The sequence below is a fragment of the Salvelinus fontinalis genome, chromosome 6 (assembly GCF_029448725.1).
Source record: "Salvelinus fontinalis isolate EN_2023a chromosome 6, ASM2944872v1, whole genome shotgun sequence".
NCBI classification, from domain to species: domain Eukaryota; kingdom Metazoa; phylum Chordata; class Actinopteri; order Salmoniformes; family Salmonidae; genus Salvelinus; species Salvelinus fontinalis.
The window spans coordinates 81,627,557-81,641,256 of NC_074670.1; the positions used below are offsets into that span (position 1 = coordinate 81,627,557).

The 13,700-nt window shown below is 52.0% G+C and overlaps 1 protein-coding gene across 2 annotated transcripts in view; it reads right to left on the minus strand.

Annotated features, from left to right (window-relative positions):
• zdhhc15b (zinc finger DHHC-type palmitoyltransferase 15b) overlaps positions 1-13,700 on the minus strand; it is a 43,918-nt gene that overhangs the window by 21,115 nt on the left and 9,103 nt on the right. For both annotated transcript variants that reach the window (XM_055927839.1, XM_055927838.1), the window contains exons 7-9: positions 11,790-11,910; positions 9,451-9,583; positions 6,842-6,968 (exon numbers count right to left, since the gene is read on the minus strand). In XM_055927839.1, the coding sequence (XP_055783814.1) occupies positions 6,842-6,968; positions 9,451-9,583; positions 11,790-11,910 (381 nt within the window). The remainder of the gene's footprint in view (positions 1-6,841; positions 6,969-9,450; positions 9,584-11,789; positions 11,911-13,700) is intronic.

A 13,700-nucleotide genomic window follows, 5' to 3' on the forward strand; every position in this document is an offset into this window, starting at 1 on the left:
TTAAAGTGTGATTCCATGTCTATGTATAGAGGGCAGCAGCCTCTAAGGTGGAGGGTGGAGTAACATTATTAAAGTGTGATTCCATGTCTATGTATAGAGGGCAGCAGCCTCTAAGGTGGAGGGTGGAGTAACATTATTAAAGTGACCAGTGATTCCATGTCTATGTATAGAGGGCAGCAGCCTCTAAGGTGGAGGGTGGAGTAACATTATTAAAGTGACTAGTGATTCCATGTCTATGTATAGAGGGCAGCAGCCTCTAAGGTGGAGGGTGGAGTAACATTATTAAAGTGACCAGTGATTCCATGTCTATGTATAGAGGGCAGCAGCCTCTAAGGTGCAGGGTGGAGTAACATTATTAAAGTGTGATTCCATGTCTATGTATAGAGGGCAGCAGCCTCTAAGGTGCAGGGTGGAGTAACATGATTAAAGTGACCAGTGATTCCATGTCTATGTATAGAGGGCAGCAGCCTCTAAGGTGCAGGGTTGAGTAACATTATTAAAGTGACCAGTGATTCCATGTCTATGTATAGAGGGCAGCAGCCTCTAAGGTGGAGGGTGGAGTAACATTATTAAAGTGTGATTCCATGTCTATGTATAGAGGGCAGCAGCCTCTAAGGTGGAGGGTGGAGTAACATTATTAAAGTGACCAGTGATTCCATGTCTATGTATAGAGGGCAGCAGCCTCTAAGGTGGAGGGTGGAGTAACATTATTAAAGTGACTAGTGATTCCATGTCTATGTATAGAGGGCAGCAGCCTCTAAGGTGGAGGGTGGAGTAACATTATTAAAGTGACCAGTGATTCCATGTCTATGTATAGAGGGCAGCAGCCTCTAAGGTGCAGGGTGGAGTAACATTATTAAAGTGGCCAGTGATTCCATGTCTATGTATAGAGGGCAGCAGCCTCTAAGGTGGAGGGTGGAGTAACATTATTAAAGTGACCAGTGATTCCATGTCTATGTATAGAGGGCAGCAGCCTCTAAGGTGGAGGGTGGAGTAACATTATTAAAGTGACTAGTGATTCCATGTCTATGTATAGAGGGCAGCAGCCTCTAAGGTGCAGGGTGGAGTAACATTATTAAAGTGACCAGTGATTCCATGTCTATGTATAGAGGGCAGCAGCCTCTAAGGTGGAGGGTGGAGTAACATTATTAAAGTGTGATTCCATGTCTATGTATAGAGGGCAGCAGCCTCTAAGGTGCAGGGTGGAGTAACATTATTAAAGTGTGATTCCATGTCTATGTATAGAGGGCAGCAGCCTCTAAGGTGGAGGGTGGAGTAACATTATTAAAGTGTGATTCCATGTCTATGTATAGAGGGCAGCAGACTCTAAGGTGCAGGGTGGAGTAACATTATTAAAGTGTGATTCCATGTCTATGTATAGAGGGCAGCAGCCTCTAAGGTGCAGGGTGGAGTAACATTATTAAAGTGTGATTCCATGTCTATGTATAGAGGGCAGCAGCCTCTAAGGTGCAGGGTGGAGTAACATTATTAAAGTGTGATTCCATGTCTATGTATAGAGGGCAGCAGCCTCTAAGGTGGAGGGTGGAGTAACATTATTAAAGTGACCAGTGATTCCATGGCTATGTATAGAGGGCAGCAGCCTCTAAGGTGCAGGGTGGAGTAACATTATTAAAGTGTGATTCCATGTCTATGTATAGAGGGCAGCAGTCTCTAAGGTGGAGGGTGGAGTAACATTATTAAAGTGTGATTCCATGTCTATGTATAGAGCACAGCAGCCTCTAAGGTGCAGGGTGGAGTAACATTATTAAAGTGACCAGTGATTCCATGTCTATGTATAGAGGGCAGCAGCCTCTAAGGTGCAGGGTGGAGTAAGCGGCTGGTAACCGGCTAGTGATGGCTATTTAACAGTCTGATGGCCTTGAGATTGAAAAACAGCTTCTGTCTCTCGGTCCCAGCTTTGATGCACCTGTACTGACCTCGCCTTCTGGATGATAGCGGGGTGAACAGGCAGTGGCTCGGGTGGTTGTTGTCCTTGATGATCTTTATGGCCTTCCTGTGACATCGGGTGGTGTAGGTGTCCTGGAGGGCAGGTAGTTTGCCCTCAGTGATGCGTTGTGCAGACCTCACTACCCTCTGGAGAGCTCTGTGGTTGCCGGCAGTGCAGTTGCTGTACCAGGCTGTAATTGTGCATCTGTAAAAGTTTGTGAGGGTCTTAGGTGACAAGTCAAATTTCTTCAGTTGGTAGAAGAGGCGATGTTGAGCCTTCGCCACGCTGTCTGTGTCTTTGGACCATTTCAGTTTGTCAGTGATGTGTACGTCGAGGAACTTGAAGCTTTCCACCTTCTCCACTGATTTAAACTAATTGCATTCTAAACTGAAGATCGTAATTAGTTGACAAGTTGAGTCAGGGGTGATTGTCCATGGCTACTGGTGGGGTTATTCCAGAAGTTGGGAACCACCGGTCTCAGGGCTCCAAAACCCCGTTCCTGCCTAGGTACTGTCCTGTAGGTTCACACTCCAACCCTGTTCCTAGAGAGATACTGTCCTGTAGGTTCACACTCCAACCCTGTTCCTAGAGAGATACTGTCCTGTAGGGTGTCACTCCAACCCTGTTCCTAGAGAGATACTGTCCTGTAGGTTGTCACTCCAACCCTGTTCCTAGAGATACTGTCCTGTAGGTTGTCACTCCAACCCTGTTCCTAGAGAGATACTGTCCTGTAGGTTGTCACTCCAACCCTGTTCCTAGAGAGATACTGTCCTGTAGGTTGTCACTCCAACCCTGTTCCTAGAGAGATACTGTCCTGTAGGTTGTCACTCCAACCCTGTTCCTAGAGAGATACTGTCCTGTAGGTTGTCACTCCAACCCTGTTCCTAGAGAGATACTGTCCTGTAGGTTGTCACTCCAACCCTGTTCCTAGAGATACTGTCCTGTAGGTTGTCACTCCAACCCTGTTCCTAGAGAGATACTGTCCTGTAGGTTGTCACTCCAACCCTGTTCCTAGAGAGATACTGTCCTGTAGGTTGTCACTCCAACCCTGTTCCTAGAGAGATACTGTCCTGTAGGTTGTCACTCCAACCCTGTTCCTAGAGAGATACTGTCCTGTAGGTTGTCACTCCAACCCTGTTCCTAGAGATACTGTCCTGTAGGTTGTCACTCCAACCCTGTTCCTAGAGAGATACTGTCCTGTAGGTTGTCACTCCAACCCTGTTCCTAGAGATACTGTCCTGTAGGTTGTCACTCCAACCCTGTTCCTAGAGAGATACTGTCCTGTAGGGTGTCACTCCAACCCTGTTCCTAGAGAGATACTGTCCTGTAGGTTGTCACTCCAACCCTGTTCCTAGAGAGATACTGTCCTGTAGGTTGTCACTCCAACCCTGTTCCTAGAGATACTGTCCTGTAGGTTGTCACTCCAACCCTGTTCCTAGAGATACTGTCCTGTAGGTTGTCACTCCAACCCTGTTCCTAGAGATACTGTCCTGTAGGTTGTCACTCCAACCCTGTTCCTAGAGAGATACTGTCCAGTAGGTTGTCACTCCAACCCTGTTCCTAGAGAGATACTGTCCTGTAGGTTGTCACTCCAACCCTGTTCCTAGAGAGATACTGTCCTGTAGGTTGTCACTCCAACCCTGTTCCTAGAGAGATACTGTCCTGTAGGTTGTCACTCCAACCCTGTTCCTAGAGATACTGTCCTGTAGGTTGTCACTCCAACCCTGTTCCTAGAGAGATACTGTCCTGTAGGTTGTCACTCCAACCCTGTTCCTAGAGATACTGTCCTGTAGGTTGTCACTCCAACCCTGTTCCTAGAGAGATACTGTCCTGTAGGTTGTCACTCCAACCCTGTTCCTAGAGATACTGTCCTGTAGGTTGTCACTCCAACCCTGTTCCTAGAGAGATACTGTCCTGTAGGTTGTCACTCCAACCCTGTTCCTAGAGAGATACTGTCCTGTAGGTTGTCACTCCAACCCTGTTCCTAGAGATACTGTCCTGTAGGTTGTCACTCCAACCCTGTTCCTAGAGAGATACTGTCCTGTAGGTTGTCACTCCAACCCTGTTCCTAGAGAGATACTGTCCTGTAGGTTGTCACTCCAACCCTGTTCCTAGAGATACTGTCCTGTAGGTTGTCACTCCAACCCTGTTCCTAGAGAGATACTGTCCTGTAGGTTGTCACTCCAACCCTGTTCCTAGAGAGATACTGTCCTGTAGGTTGTCACTCCAACCCTGTTCCTAGAGATACTGTCCTGTAGGTTGTCACTCCAACCCTGTTCCTAGAGAGATACTGTCCTGTAGGTTGTCACTCCAACCCTGTTCCTAGAGATACTGTCCTGTAGGTTGTCACTCCAACCCTGTTCCTAGAGAGATACTGTCCTGTAGGTTGTCACTCCAACCCTGTTCCTAGAGATACTGTCCTGTAGGTTGTCACTCCAACCCTGTTCCTAGAGATACTGTCCTGTAGGTTGTCACTCCAACCCTGTTCCTAGAGAGATACTGTCCTGTAGGTTGTCACTCCAACCCTGTTCCTAGAGATACTGTCCTGTAGGTTGTCACTCCAACCCTGTTCCTAGAGAGATACTGTCCTGTAGGTTGTCACTCCAACCCTGTTCCTAGAGAGATACTGTCCTGTAGGTTGTCACTCCAACCCTGTTCCTAGAGATACTGTCCTGTAGGTTGTCACTCCAACCCTGTTCCTAGAGATACTGTCCTGTAGGTTGTCACTCCAACCCTGTTCCTAGAGATACTGTCCTGTAGGTTGTCACTCCAACCCTGTTCCTAGAGATACTGTCCTGTAGGTTGTCACTCCAACCCTGTTCCTAGAGAGATACTGTCCTGTAGGTTGTCACTCCAACCCTGTTCCTAGAGAGATACTGTCCTGTAGGTTGTCACTCCAACCCTGTTCCTAGAGAGATACTGTCCTGTAGGTTGTCACTCCAACCCTGTTCCTAGAGAGATACTGTCCTGTAGGTTGTCACTCCAACCCTGTTCCTAGAGAGATACTGTCCTGTAGGTTGTCACTCCAACCCTGTTCCTAGAGATACTGTCCTGTAGGTTGTCACTCCAACCCTGTTCCTAGAGAGATACTGTCCTGTAGGTTGTCACTCCAACCCTGTTCCTAGAGAGATACTGTCCTGTAGGTTGTCACTCCAACCCTGTTCCTAGAGATACTGTCCTGTAGGGTGTCACTCCAACCCTGTTCCTAGAGAGATACTGTCCTGTAGGTTGTCACTCCAACCCTGTTCCTAGAGAGATACTGTCCTGTAGGTTGTCACTCCAACCCTGTTCCTAGAGAGATACTGTCCTGTAGGTTGTCACTCCAACCCTGTTCCTAGAGAGATACTGTCCTGTAGGTTGTCACTCCAACCCTGTTCCTAGAGAGATACTGTCCTGTAGGTTCACACTCCAACCCTGTTCCTAGAGAGATACTGTCCTGTAGGTTGTCACTCCAACCCTGTTCCTGGAGAGATACTGTCCTGTAGGTTCAAAACCTCTCTCTCTGATTTAGACCTGGGACACCAGGTGGGTGATTCCCCTCTGATCGGGGACTGATTTAGACCTGGGACACCAGGTGGGTGATTCCCCTCTGATCGGGGACTGATTTAGACCTGGGACACCAGGTGGGTGATTCCCCTCTGATCAGGGACTGATTTAGACCTGGGACACCAGGTGGGTGATTCCCCTCTGATCGGGGACTGATTTAGACCTGGGACACCAGGTGGGTGATTCCCCTCTGATCGGGGACTGATTTAGACCTGGGACACCAGGTGGGTGATTCCCCTCTGATCGGTGACTGATTTAGACCTGGGACACCAGGTGGGTGATTCCCCTCTGATCGGGGACTGATTTAGACCTGGGAAACCAGGTGTGTGTAATTCATTATCAGGTAGAATAGAAAACCAGCAGCAGGCTCCAGACCTCGTAGGGTCAGAGTTGAATATCCCTGGTCTAGAGGATATGATGTAAGGGTTAAGGGTCTAGGGGTTAAGGGTCTAGGGGTTAAGGGTCTAGAGGATATTATGTAAGGGTTAAGGGTCTAGGGGTTAAAGGCCTAGGGGTTAGGTTAAGGCCTAGGGGTTAGGTTAAGGCCTAGGGGTTAGGTTAAGGCCTAGGGGTTAGGTTAAGGCCTAGGGGTTAGGTTAAGGCCTAGCGGTTAGGTTAAGGCCTAGCGGTTAGGTTAAGGCCTAGCGGTTAGGTTAAGGCCTAGCGGTTAGGTTAAGGCCTAGCGGTTAGGGTAAGGCCTAGCGGTTAGGTTAAGGCCTAGGGGTTAGGTTAAGGCCTAGCGGTTAGGTTAAGGCCTAGGGGTTAGGGTAAGGCCTAGGGGTTAGGGTAAGGCCTAGGGGTTAGGTTAAGGCCTAGGGGTTAGGGTAAGGCCTAGGGGTTAGGGTAAGGCCTAGGGGTTAGGGTAAGGCCTAGGGGTTAGGTTAAGGCCTAGCGGTTAGGTTAAGGCCTAGCGGTTAGGTTAAGGCCTAGCGGTTAGGTTAAGGCCTAGGGGTTAGGTTAAGGCCTAGCGGTTAGGTTAAGGCCTAGGGGTTAGGTTAAGGCCTAGCGGTTAGGTTAAGGCCTAGCGGTTAGGTTAAGGCCTAGGGGTTAGGTTAAGGCCTAGCGGTTAGGTTAAGGCCTAGGGGTTAGGGTAAGGCCTAGCGGTTAGGTTAAGGCCCAGGGGTTAGGTTAAGGCCTAGCGGTTAGGTTAAGGCCTAGGGTTTAGGTTAAGGCCTAGCGGTTAGGTTAAGGCCTAGCGGTTAGGTTAAGGCCTAGCGGTTAGGTTAAGGCCTAGCGGTTAGGTTAAGGCCTAGGGGTTAAAGGTTAGATGAGGTAGGGGTTAATGGGTGGAGGATGGAGGTTAGGGGGTAGAGACTAGAAGTTAGAGGGCAGGGGTTAGGGTCTCACCTGGTGCAGATAGGCAGGAACCAGAGTCTCTTGTTGTTTCCAAACACCTGCTGCAGGTTCCTCCTGAACCCCACATTGAAACCACTACGGTCTGGTCCTGTAGTGAAGACTGGAGCAGAGAACGCCTCTGGATGAGGGGAGGGGGGAGGAGGGAGGAGAGAGGGGAGGGAGGGAGGGAAGGTGAGAGAGGGAGGGAGGGAAGGTGAGAGAGGGAGGGAGGGAGGGGAGAGAGGGAGGGAGGGGAGAGAGGGAGGGAGGGTGAGGGAGAGAGGGAGGGTGAGAGAGAGAGGGAGGGAGGGTGAGAGAGAGAGGGAGGGAGAGGAGGGAGGGGAGAGAGGGAGGGAGGGGAGAGAGGGAGAGAGGGGGAGAGGGGAGAGAGGGGGAGAGGGGAGAGAGGGGGAGAGGGGAGAGAGGGGGAGAGGGGAGAGGGGAGAGAGGGGGAGAGGGGGAGAGGGGAGAGAGGGAGGGGAGGGGAGAGAGGGAGGGGAGGGGAGAGAGGGAGGGGAGGGGAGAGAGGGAGGGGAGAGAGGGAGGGGAGAGAGGGAGGGGAGAGAGGGAGGGGAGAGAGGGAGGAGGGAGGGAGGAGGGAGGAGAGGGAGGAGGGGGGGGAGAGGGAGGAGAGGGAGGAGGGAGGGAAGGTGAGAGAGAGGGAGGGGGGAGAGAGGGAGGGGGGAGAGAGGGAGGGGGAGAGAGGGAGGGGGAGAGAGGGAGGGGGAGAGAGGGAGGGGGAGAGAGGGAGGGGGAGAGAGGGAGGGGGAGAGAGGGAGGGGGGAGAGAGGGAGGGGGGAGAGAGGGGAGGCGAGAGAGGGGAGGGGAGAGAGGGGAGGGAGGGGAGGAGGGAGGGAGGGGAGGAGGGAGGGGAGAGAGGGAGGGAGGGGAGAGAGGGAGGGAGGGGAGAGAGAGAGGGAGGGGGGAGAGAGGGAGGGGGGAGAGAGGGAGGGGGGAGAGAGGGAGGGGGGAGAGAGGGAGGGGGAGAGAGGGAGGGGGAGAGAGGGAGGGGGAGAGAGAGAGGGAGGAGGGAGGGGGGTGGAGGGAGGGGGGTGGAGGGAGGGGAGAGAGGGAGGAGGGAGGGGGGAGAAGGGATGGAGGGATGGGGGGAGGGAGGATGGAGGGATGGGGGGAGGGAGGATGGAGGGATGGGGGAGGGAGGGGGAGAGGGAGGGAGGGAGGGGAGAGAGGGAGGAGAGAGGGAGAGAGGGAGGGGAGAGGAGGGAGGAGGGAGAGGGAGGAAGGAGGGGAGAGAGGGAGGAGGGAGGAGGGAGAGAGGGAGAGAGGGAGGAGGGGAGAGACGGAGGAGGGGGGAGGGAGGAGGGAGGGGAGAGAGGGAGGAAGGAGGGGAGAGAGGGAGGAGGGAGGGGAGAGAGGGAGGAGGGGGGGAGAGGGAGAGGGAGGGAGGGGAGAGAGAGAGGGAGGAGGGAGGGGGGAGAGAGGGAGGAGGGATGGGGGAGAGAGGTAGGAGGGAGTGGGGAGAGAGGGAGGAGGGTGGAGGGAGAGAGGGAGGAGGGAGGGGGGTGGAGGGAGGGGAGAGAGGGAGGGGAGAGGGAGGGGGAAGAGGGAGGGGGTGGAGGGAGGGGAGAGAGGGAGGGGAGAGGGAGGGGGAAGAGGAAGGGGGAGGAGGGATGGGGGAGGGGGAGGAGGGATGGGGAGGGGAGAGAGGGAGGGAGGGAGGGGAGAGAGGGAGGGAGGGAGGGGGAGAGAGGGAGGGGGGAGAGGGAGGGGGGAGGAGAGGGAGGGAGGAGGGGGAAGGAGAGGGAGGGAGGAGGGAGGAGAGGGAGGGAGGGGGGAGGAGAGGGAGGGAGGGGGGAGGAGAGGGAGGGAGGGGGGAGGAGAGGGAGGGAGGGGGGAGGAGAGGGAGGAGTGGGAGGGAGGGGGGAGGGAGAGTCAGAGGAAAGAGGAATAGACTTCAGTAGCTCTCTCTCCATGAAAGTAAAGACCTACATTGCTCTTATTGCCCTCAAAATGGCAGCAGTGTGTATTACCTAGTGTGGACCGGTTCTGGACGACCAGCCAGCTGTGTGTATTACCTAGTGTGGACCGGTTCTGGACGACCAGCCAGCTGTGTGTATTACCTAGTGTGGACCGGTTCTGGACGACCAGCCAGCTGTGTGTATTACCTAGTGTGGACCGGTTCTGGACGAACAGCCAGCTGTGTGTATTACCTAGTGTGGACCGGTTCTGGACGACCAGCCAGCTGTGTGTATTACCTAGTGTGGACCGGTTCTGGACGACCAGCCAGCTGTGTGTATTACCTAGTGTGGACTGGTTCTGGACGAACAGCCAGCTGTGTGTATTACCTAGTGTGGACCGGTTCTGGACGAACAGCCAGCTGTGTGTATTACCTAGTGTGGACCGGTTCTGGACGACCAGCCAGCAGTGTGTATTACCTAGTGTGGACCGGTTCTGGACCACCAGCCAGCAGTGTGTATTACCTAGTGTGGACCGGTTCTGGACCACCAGCCAACAGTGTGTATTACCTAGTGTGGACCGGTTCTGGACCACCAGCCAGCTGTGTGTATTACCTAGTGTGGACCGGTTCTGGAGGACCAGCCAGCTGTGTGTATTACCTAGTGTGGACCGGTTCTGGACGACCAGCCAGCTGTGTGTATTACCTAGTGTGGACCGGTTCTGGACGACCAGCCAGCAGTGGTAACCCAACAGGAACATGAGACTGACAAAGAACATCAACGCCACGAACATCAGGAAGAGAACGTGGAACTTAGCGGGTCCGTTTGGCAGGTCCCCCTGTAGGAGAACACACAGACCGGAGAACTAGAACCCTGTAGGAGAACTACAACCCTGTAGGAGAACACACAGACCGGAGAACTACAACCCTGTAGGAGAACACACACAGACCGGAGAACTACAACCCTGTAGCAGAACACACACAGACCGGAGAACTACAACCCTGTAGCAGAACACACACAGACCGGAGAACTACAACCCTGTAGCAGAACACACACAGACCGGAGAACTACAACCCTGTAGGAAAACACACAGACCGGAGAACTACAACCCTGTAGGAGAACACACAGACCGGAGAACTACAACCCTGTAGGAGAACACACAGACCGGAGAACTACAACCCTGTAGCAGAACACACACAGACCGGAGAACTACAACCCTGTAGCAGAACACACACAGACCGGAGAACTACAACCCTGTAGCAGAACACACACAGACCGGAGAACTACAACCCTGTAGGAAAACACACAGACCGGAGAACTACAACCCTGTAGGAGAACACACAGACCGGAGAACTACAACCCTGTAGGAAAACTATAACCCTGTAGGAGAACTACAACCCTGCAGGAGAACTACAACCCTGCAGGAGAACTACAACCCTGCAGGAGAACTACAACCCTGCAGGAGAACTACAACCCTGCAGGAGAACTACAACCCTGCAGGAGAACTACAACCCTGCAGGAGAACTACAACCCTGCAGGAGAACTACAACCCTGCAGGAGAACTACAACCCTGCAGGAGAACTACAACCCTGCAGGAGAACTACAACCCTGCAGGAGAACTACAACCCTGCAGGAGAACTACAACCCTGCAGGAGAACTACAACCCTGTAGCAGAACAGGAGTACCGCTGCCGTTCCACAACAAACAATGTGCCTTGTGCTGAGTCAGCTTACATCAATATGTTACTATGGTTACACCAGCAGGAGGTCATGTGATCTGACTGTTGACACAGCTTACATCAATATGTTACTATGGTTACACCAGCAGGAGGTCATGTGATCTGACTGTTGACACAGCTTACATCAATATGTTACTATGGTTACACCAGCAGGAGGTCATGTGATCTGACTGTTGACACAGCTTACATCAATATGTTACTATGGTTACACCAGCAGGAGGTCATGTGATCTGACTGTTGACACAGCTTACATCAATATGTTACTATGGTTACACCAGCAGGAGGTCATGTGATCTGACTGTTGACACAGCTTACATCAATATGTTACTATGGTTACACCAGCAGGAGGTCATGTGATCTGACTGTTGACACAGCTTACATCAATATGTTACTATGGTTACACCAGCAGGAGGTCATGTGATCTGACTGTTGACACAGCTTACATCAATATGTTACTATGGTTACACCAGCAGGAGGTCATGTGATCTGACTGTTGACACAGCTTACATCAATATGTTACTATGGTTACACCAGCAGGAGGTCATGTGATCTGACTGTTGACACAGCTTACACCAATATGTTACTATGGTTACACCAGCAGGAGGTCATGTGATCTGACTGTTGACACAGCTTACACCAATATGTTACTATGGTTACACCAGCAGGAGGTCATGTGATCTGACTGTTGACACAGCTTACATCAATATGTTACTATGGTTACACCAGCAGGAGGTCATGTGATCTGACTGTTGACACAGCTTACATCAATATGTTACTATGGTTACACCAGCAGGAGGTCATGTGATCTGACTGTTGACACAGCTTACATCAATATGTTACTATGGTTACACCAGCAGGAGGTCATGTGATCTGACTGTTGACACAGCTTACACCAATATGTTACTATGGTTACACCAGCAGGAGGTCATGTGATCTGACTGTTGACACAGCTTACACCAATATGTTACTATGGTTACACCAGCAGGAGGTCATGTGATCTGACTGTTGACACAGCTTACACCAATATGTTACTATGGTTACACCAGCAGGAGGTCATGTGATCTGACTGTTGACACAGCTTACACCAATATGTTACTATGGTTACACCAGCAGGAGGTCATGTGATCTGACTAGCTCTGGAATGCAGTGAATAGGAGTGTCTGGGAAATGGCGCCCTATTCTCTGTGCTTCACTGTTGACCAGAGCTCTACGGGCCCTGGACAGAGGTAGGGTACTACATAGGGAATAGAGGGGGGGTTTTGAGACGCAGCCTCAGCTGTGATGTAAAAGGTCCATCACCACTTACCACCCAGAAGTTGATGAAGTATCTGAAGACTGAGGCAGAGATGAACACACAGTAGACCATGGAGTAGGACAGGAAGAGGAGGAAGAACTTGTAGTTGGAGAACCCCACACAGTTATTCACCCTGGAGAGAGAGAGAGAGAGACAGTTATTCACCCTGGAGAGAGAGAGAGAGAGACAGTTATTCACCCTGGAGAGAGAGACACAGTTATTCCCCCTGGAGAGAGAGACACAGTTATTCCCCCTGGAGAGAGAGAGACACACAGTTATTCCCCCTGGAGAGAGAGAGACACACAGTTATTCCCCCTGGAGAGAGAGAGAGAGACAGTTATTTCCCCTGGAGAGAGAGAGAGACAGTTATTCCCCCCGGAGAGAGACACAGTTATTCCCCCCGGAGAGAGACACAGTTATTCCCCCTGGAGAGAGAGAGAGAGAGAGACAGTTATTCCCCCTGGAGAGAGAGAGAGAGACAGTTATTCCCCCTGGAGAGAGAGAGACAGTTATTCACCCTGGAGAGAGAGAGACAGTTATTCCCCCCGGAGAGAGACACAGTTATTCCCCCCGGAGAGAGACACAGTTATTCCCCCCGGAGAGAGACACAGTTATTCCCCCTGGAGAGAGAGAGAGACACAGTTATTCCCCCTGGAGAGAGAGAGAGACAGTTATTCCCCCTGGAGAGAGAGAGAGAGAGAGACAGTTATTCACCCTGGAGAGAGAGAGAGAGAGACACAGTTATTCCCCCTGGAGAGAGAGACAGTTATTCCCCCTGGAGAGAGACACAGTTATTACCCCTGGAGAGAGACACAGTTATTCCCCCTGGAGAGAGACACAGTTATTCCCCCTGGAGAGAGACACAGTTATTCCCCCTGGAGAGAGACACAGTTATTCCCCCTGGAGAGAGACACAGTTATTCCCCCTGGAGAGAGACACAGTTATTCCCCCTGGAGAGAGACACAGTTATTCCCCCTGGAGAGAGACACAGTTATTCCCCCTGGAGAGAGACACAGTTATTCCCCCTGGAGAGAGACACAGTTATTCCCCCTGGAGAGAGCGAGAGACACATTTATTCCCCCTGGAGAGAGAGAGAGAGAGACACAGTTATTCCCCCCGGAGAGAGAGAGATGCACAGTTATTCCCCCCGGAGAGAGAGAGAGAGAGACACAGTTATTCCCCCTGGAGAGAGAGAGACACAGTTATTCCCCCTGGAGAGAGAGAGAGAGACACATTTATTCCCCCCGGAGAGAGACACAGTTATTCCCCCTGGAGAGAGAGAGAGACACATTTATTCCCCCCGGAGAGAGACACAGTTATTCCCCCCAGAGAGAGACACAGTTATTCCCCCTGGAGAGAGCGAGAGAGACACAGTTATTCCCCCCGGAGAGAGAGAGATGCACAGTTATTCCCCCCGGAGAGAGAGAGAGAGAGACACAGTTATTCCCCCTGGAGAGAGAGAGACACAGTTATTCCCCCTGGAGAGAGAGAGAGACACATTTATTCCCCCCAGAGAGAGACACAGTTATTCCCCCCAGAGAGAGACACAGTTATTCCCCCTGGAGAGAGAGAGAGACACAGTTATTCCCCCCGGAGAGAGAGAGAGACACAGTTATTCCCCCCGGAGAGAGAGAGAGACACAGTTATTCCCCCCGGAGAGAGAGAGAGACACAGTTATTCCCCCCTGGAGAGAGAGAGAGAGAGAGACAGTTATTCCCCCTGGAGAGAGAGAGAGACACAGTTATTCCCCCTGGAGAGAGAGAGAGACACAGTTATTCCCCCTGGAGAGAGAGAGAGACACAGTTATTCCCCCTGGAGAGAGAGAGAGAGAGAGAGAGACACATTTATTCCCCCTGGAGAGAGAGAGAGACACAGTTATTCCCCCTGGAGAGAGAGAGAGAGACACAGTTATTCCCCCTGGAG